The sequence below is a fragment of the Callorhinus ursinus genome, unplaced genomic scaffold (genome assembly GCF_003265705.2).
Source record: "Callorhinus ursinus isolate GAN/ISIS: 27379988/994484 unplaced genomic scaffold, GSC_fseal_2.0 scaffold12, whole genome shotgun sequence".
Taxonomy (NCBI): domain Eukaryota; kingdom Metazoa; phylum Chordata; class Mammalia; order Carnivora; family Otariidae; genus Callorhinus; species Callorhinus ursinus.
In genome coordinates this window covers 5,152,642-5,169,225 of record NW_027397074.1, presented here as the reverse complement: position 1 = coordinate 5,169,225, position 16,584 = coordinate 5,152,642, and the positions used below count along the sequence as shown (strand labels likewise).

General features: G+C 37.8%; 1 protein-coding gene across 2 annotated transcripts in view; it reads right to left on the bottom strand.

Annotated features, from left to right (window-relative positions):
• RELN (reelin) overlaps positions 1-16,584 on the bottom strand; it is a 499,645-nt gene that overhangs the window by 158,289 nt on the left and 324,772 nt on the right. For both annotated transcript variants that reach the window (XM_073898696.1, XM_025873239.2), the window contains exons 13-17: positions 8,916-9,028; positions 7,362-7,570; positions 6,361-6,489; positions 5,284-5,393; positions 1,450-1,516 (exon numbers count right to left, since the gene is read on the bottom strand). In XM_073898696.1, the coding sequence (XP_073754797.1) occupies positions 1,450-1,516; positions 5,284-5,393; positions 6,361-6,489; positions 7,362-7,570; positions 8,916-9,028 (628 nt within the window). The remainder of the gene's footprint in view (positions 1-1,449; positions 1,517-5,283; positions 5,394-6,360; positions 6,490-7,361; positions 7,571-8,915; positions 9,029-16,584) is intronic.

Below are 16,584 nucleotides of genomic sequence, written 5' to 3'. Positions count from 1 at the left end.
TCTGTTTGCATCTATCATGAGTAACACGGATGGCTGTCTTAATAAACGCACTGAATGCTAACAGGGAGACTGTACACAAAAAACAAAGTATGAAGTGTAACTATTCTAATTACAGAGGGGTCTTGTAGAAATAGCACTTTCTATTTTCATTAATAAAGGCAGCTGTCCTTTTAGATAATTTGTTTTCAAAACTTTTCAGGACAACTTCAGGAATTACACAGATGTCTGGCGTTCTCGTGTTAATTTTATTTGAAATGCACTAAAAGAGAGGATGGCCTGGTTAGGGATGACAGATGACGAGAACAACTTGAGGAAAACACCAGATAATGCTTCACAGATCTAACGAGTCAGTGTTTTGGGGTGGTAGCTGGTAGTTTTATTGAAAAGCGAACGTTTGAATTCTTTCATACTTTCTAAAACATTTCTATTGTGCAGAGAGATTTCTTTGTTAATTAAATTCATTGCAATATAGTTAAAAAGTTAACACGACACTCTAATGTCAGTGCTGACAAGTGTCTTGTCTCATACATATAATTTCCAAATGATCAGGGAGAAATCTCTTTTATGAGTCTCCATTAATTAATTATTACTCTTTTTGTTTGGTGGACAAGAAGAGACAGACTAGATGATCAGTTGTTGAAAACTTATCTGTATAACAAAGATTGTAGTTTCAGGAATTTCCAGGATACTTTATAATTAAATATTAATGTGGGAATGACATAGTACATATGAATATCCATTCTTGTTATAAACATAACACAGTGCTTCGGTGGTGACTAGATGTTAACCATTTATGTAGAATTTCAAACTTCATATTTAACATCATTATTATGTAAAATACTTTATATATCATTTTGAAGACCCAAATGATTTTTGAAAGTAAGCAAGACTATAAAAAACTAATGATGTAATGTATGGTGATTAACATAATAAAAAAAAGAAACAAAAGAAAGTAAGCAAGACTGCAAAATTATATTTAAAGATGAATTTTCTTATCAAATCTGCTAAATTTGGCTCATTCTAGTTTCCTTTAGCCTTGGGTCAGTATCGATTTGCATAATTCATTTACAAAGCATGCTAGGAATTAAAACATGGCTCAAGAACACTAGAACAAGTTTATGGAAAAATAGCATATTAAAGAATGTAACCAAAGAAAAGGCAGTCATCAAGCTATGAAGAATTCAAATTTGTTCACAAATTTACACGAGGTATGCTAAATTTGTTCACAATCTAGCTTCATAGAAAAGTTATTTATTCATCAACTTCCACCTACAAAAGACACTTAATAGTCTATTATACTTAAATTCCCTTTGGAGAATCCTACTTTAGTCTTGAAAAGATCTCAAAAGCCTAAAAAGGAAATTAAAACAAGTTAAAATGACTTGTGGCCTCAATATATAAAATACATATAAAAAAAGAAGTATAATTATTATTTTAAAAAATGCTTACTTGCAACCATGTCGAGTACACTGTCCTCGGCCAGAACAGAACTTGAGGCACGATGGACCAATATAAACTGCAGGCAGGGCAAAAGACAGCATGTAAAAAAAATGGCAAAACCAACTGGAAAAACTAAGAACAACATCAGCATGTGAATCAATTTTGTGAAGCAATACCCATAAAATCTAGCCTATTCTGTGCATGTTGTACGCAGGAAGCCAGGGTAACACAGAGTGCTGTGTGACAAGGTAAGTGCTTAGCACAAATCTGCTGGAAATGTTTTAACTTAATTCTTTCAAGATTTTAATGTTCCATAGCAAAAATAGGTAGAAACATACGATTTGGGTTCCTTAATGGAGTCTCTTCAGCTAAAATGATTTCAGGCAGAATATTGTGCTTCTGACTTGAACTTTCTATAAAGTTTAATTTTTTTTAGGTAGAAATAAAGAATTTGCAAAGGATCAATTTGATATATCAAGAAATGGAGACTTAACTTAAAAACTGTAACTTCCATTCTTATCTGGGAAAAATCTATAACACATTGCAGATGATTGTTACATATCTTTCTAAATATTAACCCATCCTTCCTGAAATGGGGAGTTAAAAATCTGTTGTGCATCAAGTTTCCTCTGAAATGCAGATCTTTTCCTAAATGGTGAGCCTGACTGATAATATTAAAAACCTCAATTCTAATCTTTGGAATGCCAAGAAAAGGGTTCCTGGTGGTTGGATGGTAGGTTCTGAGATAATCAGACTCAAATACATTTACAGATATTAAGCCTCTTGATAACCGACCAGTACAATGAATAACACACCAAAAAGTGTGAAAAATGGGACAAAACCAATGAGGAATTAGAGATGCAATGGTTGCTAAGACCTCACATATTCAATTTTAGGCACAAATTTGCATTCCATTATCATTTTTTTCCTGTCTCATAATGATGTCAAATGATTTCATTTTAAAATAAATTTCCCTGTGGATAATGCTCCTACAAACACTTGTTCTCTGGAGCCAATTAATTCAAGTGTGATGCAAAGTAGCCAGGAACAACTCTTGCTGAAGGAAGCTGATGGTTAAGGAAGAGATCAGATAGCAGGCTGAGTGGTTAAAGTTATGGGTTTTAGGTGTCAAATAACCCTGGATTCAAATTCCCACTTCATCTGGAAAACTCTGGATAAGTGATTTATCCAGTGCTCCTATTCTTTAAAGTGGGATAATGATCCTTGGAGGAAAGAGTAAATGAAATGTTCATGCTTAGCAGGCTGCCTGGCACCATATGGTTATGATCACCATGATACTGGGGTCAAGAATCCTTCTTGCTCCATCTGCCTTGTTGGCCTCTACTGGACAGCACCAGTGTTGAGAAATCAGGAAAAGGCTTCATGCAGTCTTCTTTAGCCTGGTAAAGCTTATGGATTGTTTTCCCAGCACACTTTATTTTATGGCTGCAGTGAGATTTATTCTAAGTTCTGTAAATGGTTCATTGCATTTTGCGGGATCACTCTGGAGGGCTTCCCTAGAAGCTACCTAATGTCATAGTTCAAAAAGCTTCCATTGTAAAAAAAATTTTTCAACAATAAAACAAGATTTTCCAAGTCAATGAAAATATTGCAATTAAGCATCTTGTCATCCCTCCCCACTAATGATAGGGTCATTGGGATTCACAGCATGAGTAAGTTTATAGGCCCTTTTTCCTAAGAGTGTGGAAAGGATAGATTTGTTTTTATCACTCTTATTAATTTAATCAAGTAAAAAAACTAAAAAGTGATAACAAACATACTTTGCTCTAGGATTTTCCATTTTGCTAAGAACTTCAGGATAATTCCAAAAATACTTCCTGTACACAGTAGCAGGAAAAACATACCTAACAGAAGTAGGATATTGACCTTTTTCTCTCTGTTTTCCTTGACATGATTTGGAATTCCATAGAGAAGTGGGAGAGATTTCAGAAGTGTTCTTGGCCAAGTTGGCACATATTTCTCTTGGGAAGGACTAAGTGTGTGTCCTTTTTTTGCCTTATGAAGAAGCCAGAGAGCAGGTCTTGTTTTTGTGAAAACCTCACATGTAGGATGACAACAGAATTGAGGAAATTCTGCCCCAAGTTTTGCATTTGACCTGCACTGCTCATTCCATATATTCTTACCTTTTCTCATTCTACTCAAAACATGATGGTGGGACACTTTCTGACTTGGGATCATGTAGTAGCCTTCTTTAGGAAATTTAGATATTCTTTTCATAGGCTTACATGTGCTTCATAGCACTCTTAATTTCCTCATGCGCTTTATTATTGGTTTTTTGAGTTCTTTTATTATTATCAAAGTAATATAAGTTCATTATAGGACCCCTAAAAAGTATGACAGTAGGGGAAAAGTCACTCATATCCTACTATCCAGAGGCACATACTTATTCCCTAGAGCTAATTAACAGGTGTTGTAACTCAAATGCTATGCAAAATGTTCTACCAATGGAGGAAGTCCATTTTACCAAATTAATCTTTAGATGGTTTTGCAAATGTACTATGTACTATGTTAAATGTACTATGTTGACGTATGTGGTCTTTGAAGTCTGGGCCTCTTAACTGGTCTTCTCTGAACACAGACTGCTTAAAGAATTTACATTCGCTTATCAGTAAATTATCTTGCCTGAAGTTATTCCTGAGTTTCAAGAATGTATTCCATTAAATGTGTAGCAATTTTTTGATTATTCAAAAAGAGCAAAAAGACTGGGGTGCCTGGGTGGCTGGCTCAGTTGGTTGGGTGTCTGACTCTTGATTTCGGCTGGTATCATGATCTTGGGGTTGTGGGATTGAGCTCCCCATCAGGCTCCACACTCAGCCCGGAGTCTGCTTGTCCCTCTCTCTCCTGCTCTGCTCCTCCCCCTACTCCTTGCTCATGCTCTCTCTCTCTCCAATAAATAAATAAAATCTTTTTTAAAAATAGCAGAAACATTATTAAAACATGGGAGGTCAGCATGAAAAATGATGTAGGCTTTTCTTACATCATAAAATTGACCAAAGTCGGTGGCTATGCTAAATTGGCTTAAGTATTGACATTGGTCCCCCCTTCCCTCCCTTTCTAATTCCTCGTAACTCTTCAGTCAAATTGATATACTCTGAAAATAGGAAATCTATGAATCTGCCTGTAATAAGAAGTATTAAAAAACTAGAGTGGGCTATTAATAACAAATATAAGAAATTTATAGTCACGCACCCCAATAACTTAAAATATCTTCTCTCCTGTACACTTGTTACAAGTGATACTGGCTTTAAAGTCATGCAAAATGATCAACAACTCACTTAAAAATTAAAGATAACATAGGATATTTTATGTATATCTAAATTTTCCTCTTATACTGTTTTCTGAGAAGGAAGTAGAAGTTTTGCTTCAGAAGTTTCATTTTAGAGATGATGTTCCCTTATGTGTGGTGTCTGCATCTAAAAGATAAGCGTTCCAGATGTTGCAGTAGTTACTAAGAGAAGAATGGGTCTTATTTTAATACATGCAGTATGGTTAAGTACTTATGTTAATTTTGTGTAAAACATTCAAAGAAAATGTTAGGATATCCTCTGTCATCAGCTGTGAATTTGAGTTTCAGGGCTTTACGCATTTTTACATTATGTATGTTGAAACATTCTGGCATCTAATATTGCTGACACCGCTGCCTTTTTTTTTCTGATTGTGCATCCCTGGGCTTCTAACGGAATGCAAAGGAGAAAGGGAAGAAAGGGCGTTTAATGAATCGCAAGACCATGACTTAGAAATGTGACTAAGTCTGTGCCAACGAACAAAAGCACAGGAAGACTCTGCATCAATGGCATGTGATTATGACAGGCATAAACTAACCATTATCAATTGCCCACATGTTTCCAAGGATTGGTCCCGTTTGTCTCCAGCGAATTCTGGTGTCCCTGGTTAGTGCTGCATTAGGAAGGGGAATCGTTATTCGGTTCCACCTGCAAGAAATTTAGCACAAAACAGCTTCACCACATTCTCATCTTTTGAACCTCTTTTACTTGCCTTTGACGTTCTAGTTTCTAAATGCTTGAGACAGCACTAAAGTTTGGCAATAAACTCTTCAAATTCACCTGTGGAGTTTGTTTATAGTTTTCCGACAAAGAACTTCTAAAAACAGCCGTATCACACTAGAGTACTGTGTTTGTTCTTAATAGCAAGTGATATTTATTTTGTTTTTAGACATTCTTTTTAGGAATTTTTACAGCAATACTCAGACCTATGATATTATTCTATGATATGCATCGGCGCCGACATGGGGGCTGATTGGCATTGATTACTTTCTATTTTTTGCTCTCCCCTAGTCCTATGCACATTTCAAGAGAGGCTAAGAAAGAAAATAATTCCTAACTTAATTTTGCCATGCTTGGAGATATTTTTACCAGTTTATCCGCTGCTTATTCTGTAAGGTGGAAGGTATTTGGCACAGTCATCTTTAATTCTCTAAACAGCCCTCAAAGGGGTATACCATTGTCCTTAATTGACATGGAAAGAAGGGGAAAGTTAGAGAGTAAATATCATTACTCAAGCAGATGGCACAACTAGGATTTGAACCCACAGCTTCACTTTCTTCCACCTCTCTATGCTGTATCGTTCCCTAAGTAAGTATTTTGGCAAGAAGCCTTTTGGCAATAACCATGCAATCAACTATACAAAATTTAAATTTAGGTATCTAAAATATAAAAGCCAAGTACATAGAGAATGAGTGACCCTACACATCCTGATCTTGTATCAGATTTACTGAAGTTATTATCTTTTTGTCTTTTTTTTTTTTTAAATGGGATCCTTCCTATATCTCCTGAAAGCTTCCTTACCTATTATGAAAAAGTAGAGTCTTAGGCTTACTCCTGGATTTTGAGTCATAACATGGATTCAAATCTCCCGATCTTTCAGAGAGAATGTACTCACCCACTGTAGTTTTCGGAAGAGTAGATTGTGCTGTGGGGGAGGTGGGGTCCAGCACAGATCTCAGGCAAACACTCAGTGTGGAGGAGGGACCAGGAGCGCCCATGGTTGGTGGAAAACTCCAAGCTGACGCTGGTAACACCAGGACAAGCACAACAAAAAAGCGCAAAGATTAGAAAATGAAGAGACTCACTCCTCGCTAAGTATCTTAAACATTTGCAGAGCTAGGGTAACGAATTTTAGGATGCTGTTTCCAAAATGATCGTTTCCCCCTTCACTGCGCTCTGACCAGCCTTCAAAGGGCAAACGGTTAAATTACCGCGAGAGAAACAGACTATCTTTTTAAAGCCAACAAATGGGAACGGGCGTTGGCATGCTTCAATCTGATAGATGGCAAGGCAATTACCATGTCTCACACTGCCACCTCATCCCGTGAATGTGAGACTCACAAAATCCTTAGAAAGGACCAGCAACACTTGTGTGAAGTGAAACCGAGAAGTCATAGCTCTTGAAGTGCTAATTGATTTCCGTGCCTATTATTAGAGGGTCACTAACCAACATGAGGTCAAGCTTTTTTTCTCAGTTATTTGTTTTTCTTCTCTCTCGGCAATCTGTCTGCATGGATGGCTGCCACAGCGTGTGCAAACACTTCTGCTACCTAAAACCAAGCTCATAGAATGAACTCATTTCTACTTAAAATTATCCAATCATAATCTGCATATTAATTGAAGAGCTCCTCTTTGGGGGGAAAGTGTGTATTTTTTAAAGGATGTTTCATTAGAAATTAAGCTGGAAACCTACTGAGAAGTTGCTCTGATTTAATAGCCAAGTCCACGTGTTCATTTTTTTTTAAGATGTTATTTTTTTAAGTAATCTCTACGCTCAACATGGGGCTCAAACTCACAAGAGTTGCGTGCTCCACGAACTGAGCCAGCCAGGTGCTCCCACGTTTTCATTTCTAATTAGTGTGTGAGTTCACACACTCACAAAATAGGACTTCCTACCTGTTACCAGGTTGATGTGTTCCACAGCCCAGATTAATGGAAAACTGTATCATGTGAGACATCGTAGAAGGGAGAACAGGTAAGACATGGAAAAAATCGACAGCCCAGACGTTCCTGTTTTGACCTTGATGGTTCCTTTGCCTGAGACAAAATCTGGTAGCAGGCGTCTGAAGCTCAGGATAGATGATGACAGAAACTAAAGATGGAACCTTCAAAACAAAGGAAACCAAAATCACCCATCCTCCCTCTATGTGAGACTCTGTGAATTCTCCTAGATTCAATCTTGCAGTTACTATATGTATAATTGCCATTTATGAGCACCGGGCGAGGTCCTGTGTGTTCCACTGTTATTTCATGTAGTTGATGCAGTCTTCATGGGTATTCGTTCGAGTCACTCAGGATTCCTCCTTTGCAGGCACCTGGAACTCTCTGTGTTTGACTGATCAGGCCCTCTCTACCTGAAGATTAATTAGTGTAAGTTCTTTAAAAGTTATCAGAGCGTATGTATCCATTTTATATACCTTGGCACAAGACAAAGGCAGCTTCACAGTTATACTTTATCATCGGTCCTCTTTTAAAAAAGTGAATTTGTATGGTACTAATGGTTGCCAAGCTAGTATTCTGAAAATAGGATGCTAAGCAGTAACAGCCAACATCAACGAGTTAATACATAATAACTTACATAATTGACTTGGTCTGAGGCATGCAGCCGACCAGAGCAGATGTAACCCTAGCTAGTCACAGGTGGAAAACTAGTCCATTATGAAATCCCAAATGGTCTAACTCGAGTAACGCTAGCAGATGGGCGTGCTGGATACTTTCTCTGGCCATCCCCTATTCTAGCCTCAATGTTTATCTCCTCCACTTCTTTCCGAAATGCTAGGTGCTGGCTGTGTTCAAGCTCTTTACAGTTCTGAGGGTGCCATCAATGTGGAGAAGAGCATAACTAATAATGATTGTGTGAGTGTAGTCTCAGCACAAAGAAATCTACTACTAGAAAAAAATAATTCTACTCCTAATGACAAGCATCACACATAATTTTAAAGGAAGATGTTTGCAAATAACCAGAGCCAGTACATGCACTAAATCCAAAGGGCAAAGGAAAAAAGTCAATTTCAGTGGCTACAATTAGCAAAAAAAAAAAAAAAAAGTAGCAATAATCTATACTTCTACAATGTCTTCTGCCTAGGAAATCCTAAAATGCTTGATAAATAGTCATTATGCCTGATAACAAGTCTGTGAGGCTCCATAATTAGAGCCACTTTTAGGGCTTTATAGGGAACAAGAATAATTGTCAGAGTACTGGGCTCCATCTTACCATCTCTAATGGGCTGTAATTCATTTTTCCTGATAAAAACTGCCTTTTTCATTTGTGTCAGGAAAAAAAAAAGAGAATATTAAACTGTCCATGTCACTTTTAAAGAAATCTAACAACTTCCTGGGCTTCTAAAAGAGAGTGTTCTCTGCATCTAGCAGGGTCTTCATGGTTTTGACCTTGGCCTATCTACGGAGATCTGGGATGGGGCCATTTGGCACATGGACTGGCATCAATACCTTATAGGAGGAATAAGAAAGAGTATCCAGTGTAATGTGCTCTTTTCTTCCTTCAATCTTTGCGTACAGGGTGATATCATTTTCATGAGAATCTCCAGGGTCACAAACCCCTCCTGTATAAAACAAAAATTGTAAGTTCTTGGTACCAAATTGCATCCATAAACATGTGTAGTGTTAACTTTCAGGATAAAAAAATTATAAGAATTATAATTATAATAATATTATATTAATTAGAATGACCCTAAACAAAAATAACCAGACCCAAGGAAATAATTTATAAAGATAGTTCAGATAGAACTATCTCATGCTAAAGATCAATAACTTGATATTTGGGAAGGCCAAAGTAACTGTGTGCTCCATGAGATTGCTCAAATGATAGTCTGCATTGAGCCGCGGCTGCATGTCCAAATTTTAACGCACATTAAAAAAGATGTGCTCTGCTTTTTAAGAAACTGTCACTTCCTTATATTTGAGGTCTTAATGGCCAAAATTCAGAACTGACTGATGATGGTTTTTAAAAAAATGTGGTGACTCACTCCATTAGCTATTTCTGAAGTGATATTACTTAAACAGTTGCACATAGTATCCTTAATATTTTAGCACATACTAGGTATTTGCATCTTAATTGCAGTTCATTTTACATTTTTCATTTTTATTTTTGGTACCTCATTTGGTTATTGGAAAGTACACAGAGTAGTTCATTCCCCATCTCTCTACTTTACAGTCAAATGAAATGATTGAACATTAGAACCGAGAGGTAATTAAGACCATCCTGATGACGAAACTGAGTAACAGGGCAGGGACCTGAAACTGAAGACCATTCAACTAACCGGTGGAAAAGCCGTGAGTCAATGGTATGTCTTTCAGCCCTTGACCCTCTATTCTTTTCACTACTGCATTCAGCCAATAATTCTTACTATTGCTGGCTTCTATGAACTGTCTGCAGAATCTGGGTTTTAAAGGATTGCATGTCTACCCAGAAGCCTCTCCCTACCCACTACTATCATTCACAACAGCCCCAGTCATCATAGCAGGAATGTAGGAATGTACATGGATTTCCTGGCAAATATTCTATCCTTATGGTACCAAATTTATAACATTAACTCTTAATTTTATTACTATCTTTCAAAAGATTCCCTCCAGTTCTTAAATTAACCACCATTAATGTTAATTTTTATCTATAGGTAATTTCTGTTGCTAATACTCTATGGTGACAGTAGGTTAACCTCAAAACTCTAGAACAAGGTTACCCTCTGAGAATTAATCTAATAAAATCAACAAATAATGGTTGAGATTCACTATCGGAAGGAAGGGAGGAAGGAGGAAAAGGAGGAAGGAAGGGAGGGAGGGAGGAAGGAAGGGAGGGAGGGAGGGAGGAGGGAGGGAGGGGAGGGAAGGAAGGGAGGGAGGGAAGGAGGGAGGGAGGGAGGGAGGGAGGGAGGGGAGGGAAGGAAGGAGGAAGGGAGGAAGGAAGGAAGGAAAGACAGAAGGAAGGAAGGAAGGAAGGAAGGAAGGAAGGAAGGAAGGGAGGGGAGGGAAGGAAGGAGGAAGGGAGGAAGCGGGGGAGGAGTGTTTGATACTGGGGTCTGATCTTGGGAAAAAATTACTGATATGTACTGTTTTAAGTAAGAAAGCTAGAACTTAATCAACATAAGAAAGATCATAATAATAGAAGTAACTTGGATGCTGGTATCCATGAAGCATAGAACTATAGCATGTTACATCTGTTAGAAATATGTAACTTGGCATATTATAAATATTTATTGAGTTAACTAATCTGAACTGAGAAGAGAGAGGCCAGATGTGGTGATAATGTCACCCTCATCCTAACAGATGTTTATTGTTTAAGGGCCTTACGATTTTGATATCTGATATGAGTTTTTTTAGCATTTTGTTACACACTGCTACATCATGGTAAATACAGCTAGTAAAGTCATTCTAAATGACTGTCTTTGGGGGAAAAAGATCTGCATGAAAACTAAACCCCTATGTAAAAACTGTAACTTCTTTGTTGAGGACATATTAAAGACTTACCCAAAAGAACACAGGAAAGGTGAAAGGTCACAGGCAGTATGGATTTAAAGCAACATACCCAGAGACATAGGAACTGAACCTCAGTCCTCTCTAATTTCATTGATTTATTCCCTGTAAATCTCTGCTCTCTTAAGAACAGTTTGTGAACTTCACCTGCCTTTCAGAGGGAATGGAGACATACGTGAGCGCTCCTCCCGCCCAGAATGACAGAAGAAGAAAGTCCAAAAGGAGACACAACTTTAAAATGATGACAGACTTTATCTAAAAGATCCCTCTGGGGGCAATTTATCAGCTCTGTGAAGTTTCAGTGACAGCAGCTGGTACAGAAAGATATGGATTCTTCTTCAGTTTCATTCGCTTTGATGTACTGTGGGAAGGTATGACTCAAGGGGCATTTTGTACAGCAATTACAGAAGACCTCAATAAAAACCAGATGGACAGTCAGTTTTCAAACAGTTTAAGTCCTGATTTAAGTAGTTTTTAAGATACTTATTTATATTAGGAGAGTGGTTTAATTATTTACTATGTATAGGACATTGGGCGTGAAGGGAAAATCTGACCTTAAAAAATTTGTAATTTAGCCAAGAAAACAAGATTAATACTCACAAAAGAATGATAATTAGCAATAAACTGTGTTGTGCTGCCATAATTACAGACAAAATTCAGAGAAGAGAGATATAAGTGTGGGCTAAAAGCTGGGTGTTTATGAGATACCACCTCACACAAGTCAGAATGGCTAAAATTAACAAGTTAGGAAACGACAGATTTTGGCAGGGATGAGGAGAAAGGGGAACCCTCCTACACTGTTGGTGGGAATGCAAGCTGGTGCAGCCCCTCTGGAAAACAGTATGGAGGTTCCTCAAACAGTTGAAAATAGAGCTGCCCTACGATCCAGCAATTGCACTACTGGGTATTTACCCCAAAGATACAAATGTAGTGATCCGAAGGGGTAGGTGACCCCAATGTTTATAGCAGCAATGTCCACAACAGCTAAACTATGGAAAGACCCAAGATGTCCATCAACAGATGAATGGATAAAGAAGATGTGGTGTATGTGTATACACACACACACACACACACACACACATACACACACACTGGAATATTATCCAGCCATCAAAAAAAACCCCAAAATCTTGCCATTTGCAATGATGTGGATGGAACTGGAGGGTGTTATGCTGAGCGAAATAAGTCAATCAGAGAAAGACATGTATCATATGACCTCACTGATATGAGGAATTCTTAATCTCAGGAAACAAACTGAGGGTGCTGGAGTGGTGGGGGTGTGGGAGGGATGGGGCGGCTGGGTGATAGACACTGGGGAGGGTATGTGCTATGGTGAGTGCTGTGGATTATATGCAAACAATGAATCATGGAACACTACATCAAAAAATAAATAGAAAAAAAAAGTTGGGTGTATGGGAGATGTTCAGTGAATATAATAAAGGAATGAATGATGTATGTCAGGTTATTTATGTCCTGTTCACTGCATTCTGGCTCTAAGAACAGTGTTGGATACTGGTCCTCAATGAATTTGTGTTGAACGACTACATGAATGAAGGAAACAGACCTGAACCTAATTTTGAAAGTTGAGCAAATTTTCCAGAAATAGTCACAGCAGATTGATCTGAACCAAGGGATGAAACCAGGAAGAACAAACAGGCAGGGCCAGAAAGGAAGGCAGCGTGATCTTGTTCAGATAAACAATCAAATAGTGATTTTCCAAAGGGGTCAGTATAAGCTGTCTACCATATCTTAGATCTCTTCCCATGTTGCCTTTTTCTCCACCAGCTACCAAAGTTTTGAAGTCTTTCTATAGGTCCAGTCTTACCCTACCCTATATTTTCCTACTGTTCTGTCCAATTACATCCTCTCCTATCCTAAAAACCACCTTTGCTAGATCCTGCTTTCTCCTCAAGATCCAGACCTCATTTCTTTTCTTCTGTTACTGATGAACTTCTTGAAGAAGTGGTCCTTCTTCAGGGACACATGTCTTTTATTCTTTGAACTCTATGTGCTCTGGCTTCCCATGTACACCATGGGGAATACTCGCTCAGAAGTCCCTGGGGGGCTCTCAGCCCCTATCCTGGTTGGCTTCTCTGTGGGCTAATCCCTACCCCTTCCCTTCCTCCTTCAGTGTAGAACAACACCTTCCTCCCACATGTCTTTATGTCCTTTCTCAGTATCCTTTGTCTACCTCTATGCCTTCCACCTTTACCTAGATGAGGGCTCCCCCTAAGAATTTTTCCTGTCCTTTGTTTACTCTGCCTTCTGTTTGGGAGAACACAGCAACTCCAGTGGCTCCAATTGTCACTTGTGTGCTGTATGATTTTCAAATCTGGTTCACACCCTGAGAAAAATTTCTACCTTCGTATGGCTTTCCAGAAGCCTCAACCTCAACATACCTAATGCCAAAATCTTCTACCTCATATCTACTTTTTATTTATTTATTTTTGGACATTTCCTATTTCGGGAAATAGGAAGAAATCCAAGAAATCCAAGGAAGAAATCCATGAAAGAAATCTCTGTCCTTTCCAATATTGGTCTCACAATCTCCAGAGTCTTTTGGGTGTGAACCTCAGCTGGTTCCTTCTCTTCTGTTGTTTATTCTCCATCCCCTTCTTCGTATGATTATCACTGTCACTGCCATATTCCTTGGTTGCTTGGACTAGTGCAATAGCTTCCTAACTTCAGGTTGCCAGATGAAATATATTGCACAAACAATATTTATATGAAAACATTATTTATCTGAAATTCAGATTTAAATAGGTAAAGGGGATTAAGAGGTACAAACTTCCAGTTATAAAATAAGTAAGTCACAGGGATGAAAAGTACAGCATAGGGAATGTGGTCAATAATACTGGAATAACTATGTGGTGACAGATGGTAACTAGATTCATCGCAGGGATCACTTTATAATGTTTGAAACTAATCACTATGATGTACACCTGAAACTAAAAGGATATTATTGTATGTCAGTTACGTTTCAATTAAAAAAATTTTTAAAGGCTATTTATTTTAGAGAGAGAGAGTGCACGAGTGGGAGGGGCAGAGGGAGAGAGAGAGAGAGAGAATTTCAAGCGGACTCCGTGCTGAGTGTGGAGGCTGACACGGGGCTCGATCTCACGACCCTGAGATCACGACCTGAGCCAAAACCAAGAGTCTGATGCTTAACCGACTGCGCCACCCAGGCGCCCCGCATTTTAAAAAAATTTAAAAAGCTGCTTTGGTTTTTTTCCTCTAACTCTGGCAACCCTACCCTCCCTGGTCTCCTGTCCTCTAATTTCTGAGTGTTTCAGTCTTTCCTTCACATTCATGCCAGAGTTATCTAAAACACAGATGAGAATACGTCACAGAACTGACAGGAATCATTTGGTGGCTCCATGCTGCCTAAGAAAGAACCTGAACTCCTTAGTCGATATTAAAGAAGATCACCATTCTGGTTCCAGTTCTCTTTTCTTGCTCCATCTTCTTTCTACTCAGTTGTAGTGGGAAAATCACCTGCCCCAAACATGTCATGTGAATTTATACTTGTGCTTTTTCTCAAAATGCTCGCTTAGCTTGGCATTCACTACTCCCTTCAAACCCTTAAAAAGTTGTTTTTAATATTGATAATTCTCTCTGTTTCAATATGATATTCAAAATTAACTATCCCACTTGTATATTGGCAGAAGTGTAGGGATAGGTTTTTACAATACAATTTATGTTCTGATTTTTGTATAAAATAAAATGTCCCTTAGTTCCCTCTTCTTTGAGAGAACTATCATCTTCCTCCTGCCTCTATTCCTTAGAGGTAAGTTATAATTTTTTTTGTTTTTAAAATTTCTATTCAAGTGTAATGAACACAGTGTTATATTAGTTTCAGCTTATAAATCCCTTTAGATTTAAATTAAGGCCATCCTCCAAGGAACAGTTCAAATGTCATCTCCCTCACAGAGTGTTGCCCTGATCTCAGCACTGCAGTGACCCAGAGTGTCCTTGGCACTTCCATACCATCTTCATTTCATTACAGCCCATTACATTCTCTCTCTTCCTAAAAATTTTTATTTAAATTCCAGTGCAGTTAACATACAGTGTTATATTAGTTTCAGGTGTACAATACAGTGATTCAACAGCTTTGTACATTACTCAGTGCTCATCAGGATAGGTGTACTCTTCATTCACCCATCCCCCACCTTCTTCCCCCCGGTGACCATCACTTTATCACTTTGTTCTCTACAGTTAAGAGTCTGTTTCTTGGTTTGTCTCTCTGTTTTTCCTTTGCTTGTTTGCATTTTAAAGTCCACATATGAGTGAAATCATAGGGCATTTGTCTTTCTCTGACTGACTTTTAGATGCAGTTACTTGTGGGCAGGAATTCTAAAAAATTTATATATATATAAAAAAAGATATATTGAGTTGTACCTATTGGCACTAGGCACTGTTTTAAGGGATTTGCATAAATTCAATCATTGAGATTTAGGTACCATTATTACCCCCCATGGTATTCGCCACATAACCTAGTTCAGTGCTCTACAGTCAATTGGAATTAATTAATTTTTAAAATTAAATGGAGATGCTTTTATTTGGGATAATGTTCTGTTGGCTCATTCAAATGAGTTTTTTCCTCACAGTCGATATTATTTTAATTGATTCATTAATAATCTTTGTTTCAGAAAGATTAAAGATGACTAAATTCCTTCTATAAAGACACTTATATAAATATGACAGTGTCTTACAAAGGCACTGAATGGGGTTGATTTAGTATGATTCACCTTGAAAAAAATCAAGAATTCAAATATATTATGTAAAAAATGGTAAAAAGGGAAAATGCTTAACATTAGAAGCATTGACAAGCTGAATGTTTATGACAACTTTTTGAGGGGAGGGTTAAGGTTTCCCAGGAAGCTTTCTTAATAAAATGAGAGCCAGTTTGAATTCTAATTATGTAAAGGAAATGAACTCTGGGTCTCTAAGTATACGGACCATTTCTGTCAAGGTGGGGAGATCCTTAATGTAGGAAGATTACATTACTATACTTTATATGTATAACTTCCCTGTTATCAAACAGATCATCATTGAAAACGAGGTAGCATCAAGCAGACAACGTTTTGGAGTATGACATAATCTGAAGTTTACCGTGCCACTCTGACCTGTAGGAAGTAAGGAATGTGAGGGAAATAAACAGCTAGTGCTGAAGCCCAAACTCAGGGGCCCTGTTTGTCCTGATGAGCTGACACCTTTGCAAGTAAGTTCAAAGGTGGTAAATGTTTATTTCCTGTTTCACTTCCAGGTGTTGCCTGTGCTTTCCCAGTCACTCAACAAAAAAAGGCATGTGACACCTACTCACATTTCTGGAATGACATCCAGTGGAAGAATACGTAACTAACATGATAAATTTGAGAGGTCCCTGATTTCAACCCCCCCCATTCTTCCTTGGGTTTTTTTCTAAATGTTTACCTACTTATTTGCTCTACAATAATCTGGAGAAAAATACACCTTATGAACACTTTCTTTGTGTGTTTGCTACATATTAAAAAGTAGACAGTGTTATTAAAGTATTATAAACCTCTTTCTTAGCATCCCACAAAGAAGCACTGATGCAATGATGATATGTCCACGAAAACAAATGACTTACCTGGATGATTGCTCTGGG